The sequence below is a fragment of the Cololabis saira genome, chromosome 2 (assembly GCF_033807715.1).
Source record: "Cololabis saira isolate AMF1-May2022 chromosome 2, fColSai1.1, whole genome shotgun sequence".
Taxonomy (NCBI): domain Eukaryota; kingdom Metazoa; phylum Chordata; class Actinopteri; order Beloniformes; family Belonidae; genus Cololabis; species Cololabis saira.
In genome coordinates, this window is record NC_084588.1 from 20043823 (window position 1) to 20060641 (window position 16819).

General features: G+C 37.6%; 1 protein-coding gene across 2 annotated transcripts in view; it reads right to left on the minus strand.

Annotated features, from left to right (window-relative positions):
* Nucleotides 1-7558: 7558 nt before the first annotated feature.
* The window catches only part of map2k5 (mitogen-activated protein kinase kinase 5), a 54153-nt gene continuing 44892 nt past the window's right edge, over nt 7559-16819 (minus strand). For both annotated transcript variants that reach the window (XM_061739871.1, XM_061739863.1), the window contains one exon: nt 7559-8526. In XM_061739871.1, the coding sequence (XP_061595855.1) occupies nt 8425-8526 (102 nt within the window). In that variant the 3' untranslated portion in view covers nt 7559-8424. The remainder of the gene's footprint in view (nt 8527-16819) is intronic.

A 16819-nucleotide genomic window follows, 5' to 3' on the forward strand; every position in this document is an offset into this window, starting at 1 on the left:
CAATTTATTCATTATTCAAGATCAAGTCAAATACATCTAATAGCTGCCCTGACTCAGTTAACAAAATAATGTCACATTCACTGTGGGAAATAACTCCCCAACTCCAGGCATGCCTCTGCATCACTAGTTTTCCTTATTTTGCTGTAGTATAGTAATTTTCTCTTTCATCCACTGCACATTTGATTTTTGTCATGTGATATGAGAAAGATAAATCAAGCTTCAGCTCAATCAGGACAGGTTTAATAACAGCAGCAATTGAGGCCAAATGTTTTATAATTAACAGTTGTATCAGCACCCTATAAAACCATGACCCCTATAAATCCAGTTTTAGAGACCAATCAATCCTCCTCTCGGACTAAAGGGCCTATTGATCCATCGCCGCTCGGTTCATTTAAACGCTTTCTCTGTATCCTTTTTTGTTTCCAGTGAAAAGAGCATTTCGATTGCACTTTTTATTGGAGAAAAGATTCCGCCGAGAGGGAAAGCGATGCCTCGAAAATTAAACGGTGACATTTTAATTACAGGACATTGATAAAGGGATGTGGGTAATGGCTGTGTACAGGGCGGCCGCTCATTGTCCCGCCTCGTGTGCTAATCAAGTCGGACTGCGCTGGAAAAAAGGTCACCGGCCGATACAAAGCAGAGACGCCCGCTCGCTGGGAGTTTGGGAATATGAAGGTCCCGGACTGCTGGAAATGAAGACGCATCTCCAAACAAAGCGCGGTCAATATCCAGGAGGGGGAACCTGCCAGACGTATTATCAGTATAGGTCACGCGAAGCGCAGCCATACATCATCTGATGGCGCAATTTACATGTCACGGAAAGCGTTTGTGACAGACAGAGAGGACGTGATCAGCAGCGGGGCAGCTGCAGCTGCAGCCGCCGCACATCTGCACACCAGTCCCTTAAACCTGCACACCAGTCCACAAAACATGGTTTAGCCCAAAATGTTTTCAAGAGCCATATTGGACCAAAAACACAAAAAACAAATATGTCTGGAGCCGCAAAAAATGAAAAGTCTTGTATAAGCCTTAGAATGAAGCAGGGGCGTCAATTGGGTATGAAGGTACGGCAGCCGCCACACTTTGGCTTCAAGGGAAAATGTAAATGTTTGTTTTTTAAATACATTTATGGAATTACTCTGTGTCTATTTGTATTGATTATTCTATTACTTAATACATATAGAATAACTAAAAATGCAAATCAGAACATGATCGATTTCACTAGTTATTATACACTGCAAAAACTGAAAATCTTAACAAGAATATTTGTCTTATTTCTAGTTAAAATGTCAAAAAAAATCTCATTACATTTAAGACAAGACTCAAAAACAACCCTTTTCACCTGTTTCAAGTAGATTTTCACTTAAAATAAGTGAAAAAATCTGCCAGTGGAACAAGATTGTTTTGCTTGTAATGAGAAGATAAATCTTGTCCCACTGGCAGATTTTTCTACTTATTTCAAGTGAAAATTTACTTGAAACAGGTGAAAATGGTCAAATAAGTTATTTTTCTGGTGATGGCTCTTGTTTTAAGTGTAATGAGATTTTTTGACTAAAAATGAGACATTTTAACTAGAAATAAGACAAATATTCCTGGTAAGATTTTGAGTTTTTGCAGTGAGCGAGACTGCATTTGAAAAAGTTCCAGTTTTCTTGACCACACAGATAAGCTCCATAGCAGACTTCTGTGATGAGTATTTGCTGGACGTGTTGATTGATACTCTAGTTAAGTTCTGTGATTCGTAACCTTGCCATACCTTAGCTTCCACTGAATTGACGCCACTGGAATGAAGGCAAACACATGCTGCATGTAGCCTATATTTGTTATAACTGGGTCCTGGGCTGCAAATGTAGCATGTTAATGTCTTTCCACATGACTCTTTTTGTTACGCGAATCTATGGAAGAGTATCAGGGCCAGGCAGGAGAAAAAATCTAAATAATATTTTAAAGGAGGAAGATCTTTTTTTTTGATTATGCACTTCGAGAAAAAAGTCGAAATGTCGAGATTAATGTTGAAGTACAATTTTGAGAAAAAAGTCGAAATGTCGAGAAAAAGGTGGAATGTTGAGAAAAAAGTCGAAATGTCGAGGAAAAAAAGGACAAAGGAAGAAAAGGAAGAAAAAAAGAGAAAACAAGGAAAAAAGGAAGAAAAAAGAAAAAAAGAAGAAAAAAAAAGGTCAAACATTTTTGAAGAAGCTCCAGGGAGCCACTAGGGCGGCGCTAAAGAGCCGCGGGTTGCGACCCCTGGTTTAATGACTGCAGGTGGAAATGCTTATGACAAAATCATGTGCATTCAAAGTCGTGCTCCGTTTTTCATTCGTATAACTCATATTTTACTAACACGTGGGTCTGACCAGAATTAACTAAAACCTTGGTTTAAATAGCCAGTTTAACAAAATATTACATTGAAATTCATTTTAAAATGTGTGTTTTATCACCTCTTAGTTGTATTTAAATGCACCATTTAGTAATCTGATGAAGAATGATGAACTTATTTCATACTTTTTTAGAGACCAGACTGTTAGTCACTGCAGCGCGCCGGCGTCACCACATTTCATCCACATTTTGTTCCATCTTACATGGAATAAAAATCTTCCAAAATATGACCATTAAAAAAGTTTTTGTCGCTTACAACCTGACTATAGCTTTTTGTGAACTGAATAAATCTTCACAAGGAGCTCTGCAGCTTTGAATGTTGGTTTTCAGCCGACTTTACAACATTCAACACATTAATCCAACAGTTAGTGTCCAAGGTTGTTCTCTTTTTAAATATGCTTGAAACCCCCCAACAAAACAAAAGATTTTCTGTCTGCCTCAAATCTGAGTGAAGGAAGAGCACAGATGAGTCAAGTCTGCACTCAGGCTCAAATCAGCTTTCTTAAACATCAAGCACCTCATTTTTTCTACATTGTTAGCATACAGGCTCATACGGTACAGAGCGTCTCTCAGAGGATGAATAGATACTTATATTACAGAGGAAATGATAACGTTTCTGTCAGTGTATGAGGATTAGTGCCAGTAACCTCAGTCATTAGGTCATTTTGATGGGAAAAAAATACATTGAGGTGTGCATTAAACATAAGCCTTGAAATCATAATGTCCTTTCAAATTGTTGAATGTGTCTCTGGTCCCTGAAACACCTTTCAGACTGCAACGGGATGCCGACATCTGCAATGAATGAACCAGATTTCCCATCCGTGGACGGGGAGTGACATTCAGATAGAAACATTCATATAATACAAGTTCTCTGACTGGATAATGGAATATAACTTTCAGTAAGTGAAAGAATAAACCTGCAAAAACCGCAACACTGACGTGGGGTCATCAACACACATGAGATTTATGAGATGACAATAAAAATGGGTGTCAAAGGGTTCATCTGGTGATTACGAATGCTTAAACTCTTTAAATTTCACTGCAAGACCTTTTCAGCAGCAAAATATAGTCTGGACAAAAGGGAATTAAAGTCAAGAGGAGAAGCACATTTTTACATTATACGCTTATGCTTCTCCATCCAGTCACACTAAACACAATTATTCATGCCATATCTATATCTATTGGACATAAATAATATACAAGTACGATACCAACATTACATCTGTTAAAGTTCTAGGTTACTTTATAATAATTGTAATTATTTTATGCTTGTGAATGGCTGACTTTGATGTCAGGGCACATTCCTGATTAAAAAAAGGTCAAATTCATTAAAAGTCTTCAACTTCGAACACTATATTAAAATACTTTTTGAGTAAACTGTGGTTACGACTCATGTTTGCAAATGTGGAATTTATTAAAATACAGGATTTTTCATTTTGCATTCTGGAGACAGTTTTCGGTTCATCTCTGTAGTTCATTCAGATGCTCATGAGGAGGTAATGAGGATTTAGTTAAGCCAGCGGGTCTGAGGTTAAATCTCTGTTATGAGTAACCTCGTGTTTTGCCTTGGTTTCTTCAATAAACTATCTGCAGACATGTGCACTTTTTTTTTTTAATTTCCATTTCAGAGTTAATGAAGTTCAACTTCATAAGGTGACAATCTGGTCCTGAATCATGAAATAAGTTATAATAGATTTTCTCTATTCAAGGTTTCTTAAAATTGAGGGAAGAAGAAAACACAGGATGTCCTTCATACTTTTCAGAAACCACATCACTCTTTGGACTTCACCTCCATATTTTGGGGCAATCGAGTTTAGTGGGGGGACTCTAGCGTGTGGAAGTGTCCTTGATAAAGTCACTGGGTGCCGGCATCGCTCATCGGTGTTCAACTGCAGAGAAAACAACGTCTCGTACAACAGAAATAAAATAACAGGAGACGCTGTGCAAGCGTGTGCGGGGCTAAACGAATAACCCACTAAAAACAGTTTGTTCAAGCTACGATTAAAAAGCTGTACACAAGACCATTTAATTCATCATTTACTCTGGACTGCTGTTCACAGGCTAAAGCACCGAATTAATAACCAAGAATAAAGCAGGTGTTAATTAAAGGTTGACTGACATTAATTATGAAATGCAAATTATTACTGAACTCAGGACAGCAAGGTGTTCACAGGTTTGGGCCATTCCACAACAATCGTGTAAATGCCAAAGTATTAATGAAGAAACCATCAATTTTCTGTCCTCATGGGACCATGTGAAGAGTCGAGGTCGTGCCCCAAGATCTCAGAAAAATCTGATGTCGTTCTGAGGAAAACACCATCGGGCTGCCCGCGCGGATGTCACACCTACTTGCAGGTTTATTTCTGTGGGTACATCAGAATAAAACGCCTAACACACCTCTGCAGGATGCCGTTTTTTAAACCTCCATATTTGAAGATCACCCCCCCTGAAAAAAAACAACTCAAACAAAGCCAAACAACATTACCCAGAGAAATGTCTTTAATATGGTCCGTATTTGTGCCGACACAGACAATTACAGAAAAGGCCCCAGAAAAAGGCGTCTGTTTCCTCTGGATCTCTTCGCTTATTAAATGTTTTGTGGTTTAAACAAGAAAAAGGAAAATAAAAAGGACAAAACACACAGTGAGGTGATGTCTGAGGCAAGCAGGCTGAAAAGTATGAAAGAAAATAAATATTTCATTTCATGGAACAGTCATTAACCAAGATTATAACAAGTGTAAATCAAAAGGGTGTTTTTGAGCTTGTTGATTATATCAGTTGGTTTCGTTTGGGCTGCAATAATACTCTATATTGCTCACAAGTAACCAACACTCCATAATAGTTTCTACTTTTGCCAGACGACAGAGCATCTAAACCTTTACATTTAAGGCCAATGTGAGGTCAGAACGACGTCCCACAAACGTATTAAGAGTGCAAAACAATTCAAAACACTTTTTTTTTAAATGTACAAAGTAAAATTTTGATTATCACCATCTAGTGATGTTAACCGTCGATGAAAAGAAATAACATCTTGCACAAACATTCTTTTTCAATATCAAGGTACATTTATGAGCATAAAGTAAAAATATGGGATTTATTTGCAGCTTTTAGAGGCAAATAGTGGCGCTACTGAACATGTCTGTGTGGGAGGGATCAGGACAAACATCCCCTCTGCTGGCTGTGGAGCAGCTGTCTGAATGAACCGTCCACCTGCCTGCAGTTACAGCCAAGGAATCACACAGTAAAAGGCAGTGCTTATTACATACTGACAATAAAATAAAAACATTTATTTATAAAAAGGTCAAATATGGGATTAAATCTCAAAAGAGAAACCTTGTTATCCAAGTTCTCTACACAACGAGATGAGAAGTTTTCCTCCAACAACATAACCGGATGAACCTCTTATTTTTACCGCCAGACTGAAGTGAAGTCGCGCACACGCACACACACACAAAATGACATTTTTTAATATCCATAATCCATATCAAAGTACAATTTCTTAACGGGGCACGGCATTTGTATTGCATCTCTCGCTCATGGCTCTAACTTTGACCAAAACCTTTTATAGCATCTTCTCCCAAACAGACATGCTGCTTGCATAGTGACAAACCTTCTAAATTATTTCTATTCTAGGTGTATTGGATATTTCAGCAGCTGCAGGAATCGTGGATGCTTTGTGCTGGATCACATTTAACTTATTTTAAACAGGTAAAATGTGGAAAAACATTGTCCCTCTGTGGCAAAAAAAGGGGTCTGGCTCGTTTAACATGGCTGGAAGTTGTGCGTACATGCCCATATTAACTAGGACACTTTTCTTCCATCTTCAGTCAGGATCAGATTCAGTTTTAAAGGGTTAAACTATGACTGTTAGACATGAATAGAGGTTCGAAGACTTGGTTTTAACCCTTGCAAGGCGTTCAGGGATAGGCAAGCCCTCTGAGGAACTGAGGGCCATTTTGACCTGAGCCTTAGTGCCATGCAAGGGTCAAAAGGTGCTGAGAATGCTCAGGTCTGGAAAGAGTTTAGAGAGTGACAGAAAGACAATTTAATCAACAACATGAATCAAAAGCAGGCAGTCGTTATCATAGCAAACAGCAGCTGCGCATGTTCATCAGTAAGCCTCGAAAAAATCAACCAATTAAAAAACACGAGCCAAATCTACCTGCTTTTTTATCTTTTTGCTGCTCAGACTTTTGGATTTGTGTTGGATGCAAAGTCACTCTAGAGGTGCCAGAGATTAAACTGAGATGACTGAGAAACGAATGTAATGTGACCACTTGAGCTTCTGAATAGTTTCTGAATAGACTAAGAATTAAAACTATTCTAAAAGTATTGGTTTATCAAGTGGACGATATGGTCCATAGTTTTTTAGTGGTTTAAAAAAATAAAAAAACAACAAAAAAAAGATACAGTAAAGGAAGAATGGCAAATGTAGGACGACAACATCCTTCACTACAATAATAATCGATTCACATCTCATGTTATGAGACATGTATGTGCAAAGAGGAGTAAAATGTGTGCAACCAAATTACAAACTGGTTCCCCCTTTAAGGTATAAAAAGCAACTTTATAATAGAAGCGACTTTTGTTCCCTTTGGTGAGCTTGATAGTTCAGAGAAAATCTGTTTTCTTTCTCCTCTGTCATCCTGGTGCTCTGATTCTGACTCACTGTCTCCATCCTTGAGGCTGGTTTATTTGGATACATGGATTTCAGAACCTTGTCCCAAGATGTTCTGGACAGATTTTGGACCCAATATGACCACTTTTCATCGAGGTGCATGTAAATGGAAACTAAATAAGCCACAATCTGAAAAGAGATGCCGTTGGTAATAAGGTTAAATTGGAGGTGTTTGCAAATCGGCGTGAAAGCAGGAAAAGTCTGATCTTATCGTGGTCACTATCACAGATGAAAACATCCAGGGTCAACGCAGCTTAATTTGGTTTATCTAAAATTTAGTTTAATCTGAAAAGGCATAAGTGCAAAACAGTTTCATATCTCTGAAGCTATAGTTCTACGGAACTTCAGATATATCATTACTATTATCTATCTTGATCTAAAGTTATCTGAAGATACTCTATTGGTAGCCACTAACACTAGATTTAAAGTTATAACACTGGGTCTGGTGCTCGTTAGTTCCATAATCTGAGGTAAACTCAGCCCATCCTGCTGCCCATCCTCGCTATTGGTCTTACAAGTACCCCACAAACATTACTTTAAAATCGTTTTGGCTTAAATGCCATAAAACAGACGAGAGTTCAGGATCTTCCTATTTTTTTTTTTCTGTGAAGTTAGATGTTCACGCTTTGGTCCCAACCGACACTCGACAGCCATCGGCTCGTCTGTGTTTGGGCCTTCAGTGGTTCGTAGGATACTTTTGTTGTGGACCATGGGCAGAAGATAACAGTATTTTTGATGGGCAACTCTCTATTATAATGACAAATTTAACTTGCTGAAGATATAATTTGGACCACTGAAGAAAGACAAAAAAAAACAAACAACAAGCACAGAAGATGGCAGTTAATCACAGAAAGAAAAACCTTGATATTCACCAAAGAGCTGCAGAAGTAAAGCCCCAGACGGTCATTGAGATTTCATCACAAAAGCAGAGTAAAACTCTGTCAACCGTTGGCAGTTTTGCAGTCAGTTGTTTATCGTCTCTGATCTTTGAACCAGGACCATTTACCTTCTTCAGACTACGGCACAGAGCACATTTCAGGTTTCTCCAGAAACATTTGAGGAAGCATCAACTACAGGAGCCGCAGTCCAAGAAAAAAAAAAGAAAAGCACAGCTTGGATTGCGCACTTTTTGGTTGCAGAGATTTAGACTCAAAAGGATGCAAGCTTCTCATTGTCACGGTGCACAATTTTTGTTAAATAAAGATATACTTACATACATAAAGTCTGTAACAACTAGTGATTTTTGTCCATGTACATTAAGTCACTTGTGCAGTGCATATGGACGTACTTGACCCTGATGCCTTTCATAAGTGATCAAGGTTTGGCGTGAAATGTCCGTGTCCTTCGTGGGCGGCTGGAGGGCGTCATCACTGATCCTGCTGAGTTCGTCTCTCCTCCAGACAGCGACAAACCCACATGGACACAACCTCTGCATTTCCATCATTATACTGGATGATGAAGGAATGATCCTGCAAAATAATGAGGGACAAGCTGTCAATGGCTTTCATTTACAAAACTGATGACGGTGTAAGAACTGTGTCCTTCAGAACAAAATGGGAGATTTAAAAAGTTTCACTTGAACTCACAAAAAACCCAAACTTTTTTTAATTAATTTTTTGTGTTTTAACGTTCTAAAGAAAATAACTTAGTGAACATGTTTTAAACACATCATCACCTCTTTTAAACAGCTGTCAGAAATTACAAAATTCCCCTTTTCACCAAAAAATTTCTGCTCAACAATTTGCACAGCCTTCACAAAGAAGTACTTTCTTTCTTCAATGTCTGACAGTAAATCCTGACCCAAAACAGAAACCTTTCCTGTTTTCCATCAGTGAGGACTCCTAATTTCATTAGTAAAATCCCAGAATAACAACAGATATGTTTTTACTTACTGAATTCTGTTGATGATTTTTTAGCCAAGTTCAAAGGTTTACCACTCATGGGTTAGTATTTGGTGGAACTGACTTTAAAACTGCTCCAATGCCATCTCGCCTCTCAGCGATCAAAACCACCTCGTTGTTCTTGAGCAACTAGCTCGGAGGTTATCGGGTTATGGACATCTGGAACGAACCTCCAACTTGCCAGCTGATGTCTTAAGAAGTTACTTCAATACATCCACCAAATCCTCATTCTTCAGGATACTGACTATTTTGTGAAAAGCATCAGTCCAGCCTTCAAGAGAGCAATTCCACATTCTGATTCTACCATCTTCATACTTCACAGTTACTTTGGTGTTGTGAGGCCTTTAATGTTCATGATGACCTTAACTCATCAGAACACAGGTGGAAGGTTGGAAAGTTGGTGTATTTTTGTAAAAGATAAGCAAACTTTTGAGCACAACTGTATCTGCTCCCATAAATCTTACTCCTTCAACATAATTTATGTGGTAAAATGAACTTAATTGGCTGTAAAACCACAACTAATGACCTTCCTCATTAAAACAGATAATTCAAACAGCTTTTCTCCCAGTTTACATTATTATTTTTATTATCAAACAGATTGAAGCCACAAAAGTTATTCGACTTTTATGTTAAGTGTGTGGATGAGCACCCCTTTTTCATTTGTTTTCAACCACGAGCCACAAAACGGTGATAAAATAAAAATGAACAAAATAGGAATTTCATTAAAACCTGTGTTAATATTAACGTTCAACAGATTTAAAGTGATGGCTTGTTTGAGCATCTCAAAGGAATATCTAGCATTTACTGATCTACGTGAGTCATAAGAGAATGTGAAACGAGATCTGTAATAAAATATAGCAGTAATTCTGCACTTTATCGCCATGGTTTAAAAAAAAAAAAAAAAAAACAGATCCTGACTGCACTTTATTAGCTGGACCAATACATTAAATATCTCCCTCCTGTCTATTGACTGGCAGCTCACAAAGTTTGCTAAAAGCTGGCAGCGTTCTCCTGCTGCGCGACTAAAACCAAGATGTCATATGTGACGTGCAACTGATCCCAGTCCAAGTCACCAGCTTCATCTGACTGACGTCCCAGACCAGAGCCGGGGTGTCACAGCGATCACGCGGAGGTCAGGGGTGAGAGGGGAGAAGGTTGCAAACGAGACCAATACACTCAGGCTAACCAAGAATTTTATTTGAGGTGTCTAGTTGTCCAATTAGGTGAACGGCGCTCTGGCCGGGCAGTTTAAATGAACTTGTCAACACTAATCTCAGCAACAAGACACGGGCTCTGTTGTACACTCTGCACAGTTCAGACCTGAGCCAGGAAATCAATCACAGCCAAAAAAAGACACAGAAACCTGCTGGGCCATTTTGTTAAAATTAGAACTCCAGCAATTAATCGTTCGGACACCCCAGTGCACGTTAGCTGAAAGCATACACACATACATATACATATACATATATACATATATATATATATATATATATACATATATATATATATATATATACATATATATATATATATATATATACATATATATATATATATACACATACACACAAGCACTCGCGCACGCACGCACACAGCAATAGAAACTACTGAATGGTTTTGTTTTATGCAAGCAGCCTGTCCATCTCTCAGTTCACCACTTTGGTTCATACAAAATATCTCCACACATGACAGATGTCACATTTTGCACAAATGTTGGTGGTCTCCAAGAGAAAAAAGCAGACTCACGCACTTTTCCTTAAACGCTACCGTCAAAGTGACAGTTGTGCTTTTCATGCGAGTACTGCAGCGTGATGTGTGCATATGTAAATGTGACATGACAGGACACTAATAAATTGAAACATGTCATAAATACAATGTTGCTGAATGATACAAAAGGACAACTCAACAACTTTCCATTATTCTAATACAAAAGAGCCCTTAGATACAAGAATAATTAATAAATGAAGCTTGTGGCTTTTGAGAAACATGTAGTTTTACTTTCTTATCCCCTTTAAACTAGACTTTTTTTTGTTTTACAAATCCTTTCTGACATTTGACCAGTCTGTGGCTCTCTCTTCATACAACAGAGACAGGACTCTGGTGCAACTCCATGTATGCCTTTTTTGTCTTTATAAAATGTATTAATATAAATTCTGCAGTCCTTTATCTTTTATTTTGTCTTTCTTTTCTTTCTTTTGTGTCTTTTGAGTGAACATGTAATCACCAAAGCATTTTTATATTTTCAAGAAAGTCCTGACACGTTCCAATATGCTCTAGTTGTACGCGACCTATAGAGGTTGCTAAAGACTGGGGGGAGCCCCATCAATCCTGGTGTCCTTCTAATGGGCAGCAAGGGTTATCGCAGCCTAAGGTTAATTACTACGATATCAGTACAACTCTGTGTGTGTGTGTGTGTGTGTGTGTGTGTGTCTTCCAGTTTGAGGCGGGAGGAGTGGATGCTCACCTGGGTACCTCTAAGTGCTGGACATGCATCTCATCAATCACTGCTCTTTGCCTCAATATAGAAGGAGTGATACAGAAACAAAGTGGGAAGCCCTCAGTGATGTTTTTAAAATCAAGCTTTTCAACCTCTGCTCCAGAAATTAACCCTGACTGGCCAGAGACATCTGCAGGAGTCTGACCAGGATGAAAGTGCTCATCATTGTCATAGCTGAGACTCTGGAGGGGAGGATGGTCAGTGGTTCAGTCTACGACTTCAAGTCCATGTGACAAGCTTTTCAACCACCAAGTGCTAATCAATTATAGAGCTGCATATATAAAAACACATTCAAGGAGAAGTGTGGTTATGTGTGAGAATTTTTTACAAGTGTGGCTTGTACTGTTGCGCTTAAATGATAAAAAGCACTATATAAATACAGTTTGCTTCCCCATCACAGATGTATACGGTAACTTCACACTTCAGAGATGTTTAATTCAGCCATATTCCTAAGTTTTCTTACAAAATGATCTTATCTGGGCTGAGACATTAAGTAGCCTAATTTCTCGCTCCACATATGCCATTAAACATCACAATTTATATATATTAAGTGATAGAAACATGTCATCATCAAAAGCTTCAGAACCGTTTCTAAAAGTGCTCTTAAAACAGCTCTGTCATGATTTTATCTTTACAGCTGATGCTTTATTTCCATTAGGCTTAAAAGATAAGACATAAGTCAAGTCATAGCATATTTAAGAACTGAGATGTACTAGAGACACAGGAACTAGGTCAGTGATATAATACACGAGGCCTCAATTGGTTTAAATACTCAAGCATGTTTGAATTTAAGCTTCTATTATAAAAAAAAGATCTGTTAGTAGTTGCAGTGATAGATTAAAAAAAAATATTTAAAAAAGGTCAAACTTTCTGTTCCTTGCTGTCATTTCATTGTAGATACCTCACAGCAATAATGGAGTTTATTAACTTCACAGATTGTCGGTGTTGTAATTTCGTTGGAGTGCAAACTATCATCAATAGAGCATGTTTGAAGGGCTGCTCTCAAAAACGTGCAGATTTGTTTTCTCTTTTTACAAAAAAGGTATTTGTTGGCCAGTTCATGTTGTAATTGGACAGTGACAGTTCGGACAGACAAGGAGGAAAAAGACCAGTGATGAGACGAATAAAAATTAGTTTAAAATCTAAAATGGGACCCTGACACCAAAGCCTTTTGGTATATTTTTACACAGTCGGATTCATTTCAGAAATAGTAAGAAACACGTCACACATATGAGAAATACTAAAACATGAGCACAAACTAACACATTCTTGAAATAATCTATATTTGTATTTAGACTTAATAACTGATATAGAGAGACATGAGGCTATGCAATAGGATGAACATATATTAAATTGGCGGTGGCACTTTTAAAGACTTTGTTAAAGTCTTTAAACAGAAACCTACTGATAGAACAAACGGCTTTAAACTTTGAAAACATCTTGTTTTGGTCTCACACACACATTATCAAATCATCCGATAATTAAGTATGACAGGGTTAATAAACAGAGGGAATAATTATTCCTTGGATTAGGTCCCAGTGCATGGACATAGGGGAGGAGGAAGGACGACTCATTTAAAAGTGACAATCCCAGTCTTATTAAATTTGCCAAACTGACATGAAACTGTGCTGCTAAAACAGAAATGGATGAAACCCAGGTGAAATTCTACCTCACACTTTAAGTTTGAAGCTCTTGAAGGCGCATTTAATCCAACATTAAGTCATGCAATTTTAAATAACTCAATGTATGATTAATATGCTCATAAAAAATGTAAAGTAGATTGAGGCAATTATAAAAAGGAAATGGTGATCACCTCATTAGAAGGTGTTAGAGGAGCCGTGGTGTGTAAGGCAGAGAGAATAACCCCATATTTACAGATTTACATGCTCATCATCTATATCCAAATACGTGTGAAAACTAAACTCAGACCAACCCTGGTGCACAGGGAATGTAGAGAAACTTCTTTTAAGACAGTTAGAATACCCCCCCCCCCAAAAAAAAAAAGTGTCATGATCTTCTGTTGTGATATCGGAGGATAATTAGCAGTAAGCACAAGTCCACTGCCTTTTGTGTAACTGGTCATTGTTAACAAGCCACAAGGAAACAGCAGGGTCAGGGAAAATCACAACTGCTTCTTCATTTCTGCTTGGTCTTTCCTGAAACAATGGCCGTGTGATTTTTTTATGCGTTATTGTTAAATAACACATGCAAACTTGTTCATCCAAAGCTGTATTAAACTAATTTACAAACATTGTTAACAAAACGCATGATGTCCACATACGTATTTACCAGGTTTTAGGAGGTTAATAATTGCGCACACGGCATTATATATATATATATATATATATATATATATATATATATATATATATATATATATATATATATATATATATGCCTAACAAACTGTATTTGTTAACAGTGAAACTTATAGATATACAATAAATTAGTTAATAATGTATATAATTACTAATAAAATACTGTAACTTCCTGATCATCCAGAAATCACATGATTGGCCCCCATTTCTGATCACGTGATTACAGGACTCTCTCAGAAAATTAGAATATTGTGATAAAGTTCTTTATTTTCTGTAATGCAATTAAAAAAAACAAAAATGTCATACATTCTGGATTCATTACAAATCAACTGGAATATTGCAAGCCTTTTATTATTTTAATATTGCTGATTATGGCTTACAGTTTAAGATTAAGATTCCCAGAATATTCAAATTTTTTGAGATAGGATGATCAGCAATATCAAAATAATAAAAGGCTTGCAATATTTCAGTTGATTTGTAATGAATCCAGAATGTATGACATTTTTGTTTTTGTAATTCTAATTTTCTGAGACAGTCCTGTAGGTCAGGACATCACCACTATTCTTATGTATTCTTAATGCCTGTTAAGGTCTGTGGATCTGATCAGAACAGATTAGACCTCATCTGAAAACACAACATCACTGTTGTAAAAATGCTAATTAAATAGCAAATTTGCGTGTTCCTTTTTTTTTGTTATTATACAAGAGCTAAAATTGATTTATGTGTAATTTTGACTTCAGCCATCCTCAAAAATGACACAGTGGTACTAATGGGTGTGAATGGGATTTACATCATTGTGGACTCTGGGGGGAAATGTGAAAACATTTCACAGCAGAAGGTGCTGACAGAAAACTTCAGAGGTACAATGAAAAATAAACATGCACATATAAAATCCTTTTCACACATGTATCTGTGTAAACATTAAGCTGTGTATTCCTCATACAGTAAAACATCTTCCAAAGTTTTAAGAGACGTAACTAAAAACTCATGCATGAAAACCACCCACGAAAAAAGTCCAGATGACACATTTTACTTCAGCATTCTTGGGTTTCTTGAGATAAAACCTCAGTCGATATGTTGTAAATATGAGAACTCTGTGGACTATTTCATGCCCACATGTGCAGTAAAAGATAAAATATTTTGATAAAGTCATCATTTTATAATGTTGTGTTTTGACAGAAAATATACTATGCATTTAAATTAACTATGCCAAGTCACTTAAACACACATGCAGCAAACAGTTTTTTTTAAATTGATCCAATAATTTATGAAAATTTGATGCATCTCAGTTTTCATCAGTGTGTGATTTTGTGAGCCAAAACTAGACTTGTAGAGTCAGAGACAACAGGGGGCTCCTTTGTGAAAAACCGAGGGGCTCATCTGGTGTCTCCGGGGTTGAAAGGGGCTATGAAATTTGAGTGTGCGTCTGTGTGTGTGTTTGTGCATATAGTGCGCCCCTATGAATAGACAAGCAGAATAGGAGATTTGCAGTGACAAGGGTGCTAAAAGGCTGTGTGAAAGCTGCTGGCTGGGGAGTGATGGACAATGAGGAAGGGGAGGGGGGTGGGAGAAATTACGTGTCTATCAAATCACAAACAACACAACGGTTGAGGGAAGTACACAAATACATGTAATAATGTTGTATTTGTCTGCAGAAATAAAGAGAAGGCCTTAAGCTTTAAAATAAAATAAGGCAGCAGGTGATGCACAGCCTAAAAGAGGATTAGAAGGGCCTTCTCAGAACCAAATCAAAAAAGCTTGGACAGGAAAGGTCCATCACCAATGTGTCTGCAGCCAACATACCGGACCAGGCCACTGGAAAGCATCCTAAAGGAACCAGTGCTGTCATTGAGAGACATGGAATAAAGGATATGGTATTTGGTTTGTTTGATTTCACAAAAACCATCAGGGAAGCTTGTGGCAGCTTTTGTGCACCAGTTTCGCGAATGCAATCAAAGCCGGCTCGAACGTGACAGCTCAATGTGACTTGTGCTAAAAACAGACCACAAACTGAAGCTGAAAAACACACACAACCAACTATTACTCCTCCTTTACAGATCAAGTATAATTAAGAAGACATATAAGAAAATAAATGCTTAAAAAAATGCACATAATTTGAAATGGTGAGAAAACATTTAATCTTCAACCATCCATCCATCATCTATTGCTGATATATACTCTGTATCTGAACTTGATTCTAAGTGTAAAAGACATCCAGTGTGGTGACTTATGTGGCTTTTTTCCTGGATACTACCACCGGTCTCCTTTCCTTTATCAATATTTGGTACACAGCATGAATGAACCCAATAAATACCTATTTCTTTTATTATGTGTCTTAGCTGAGCCCAATTATACAGAGGAACTGAATACGACAAAAGTATTCAGAGCCCTGGACAAGCATACAGCTGCACTGTACATGACAGCAACAAGCCTAATGAGGAGAAACTGTAACCTTTTTGAGAACATTTAAGATGATAAAATCACACCGACAACACCAATGTGAAAAAAAGCTCTTCTGTTTGATTAATGAAACCACACGCTGAAATCAAAAGAGCAAACTGGAGTTACAAGTAGATTATGTACAATCAATAGACATCATTTACTCAGGGTCCACATTATGAAATTTTCCGCCTTACTTTCCACACAAAATAAAAGGAGAATAAAATGGTTGCATTTTCTGCGTGGTAGAGAAACGGGAAGAGGAGGGAGGGGGGTGGGGTGGCTGGATGCATTAACATACAGATAGAATAGGTAAAGAGTTTTAATGTCGTCGGGAAGCTGGGGGAATGGAGAGGTAGAGTGGGAGGTGGGAAGAAAAGAGGCAATGAAGATGGAGAGAAAGACAATCAACAGACTGGTGTCACAAAGGCAGGCATCCATGACCTTGCATCTCAGTTCATCATGCACAGGAAAAAAGGCAAAAAATAAGAGGCCTACAGGAGAAAAAAATATGGGTAGAAGAGAGATGAGCAGGGTGGAAGGAGATGATCAAAAACAGGACGATGCCGTGAAAAATAAAAAATGCCCATGGAACAACAGTGACTAT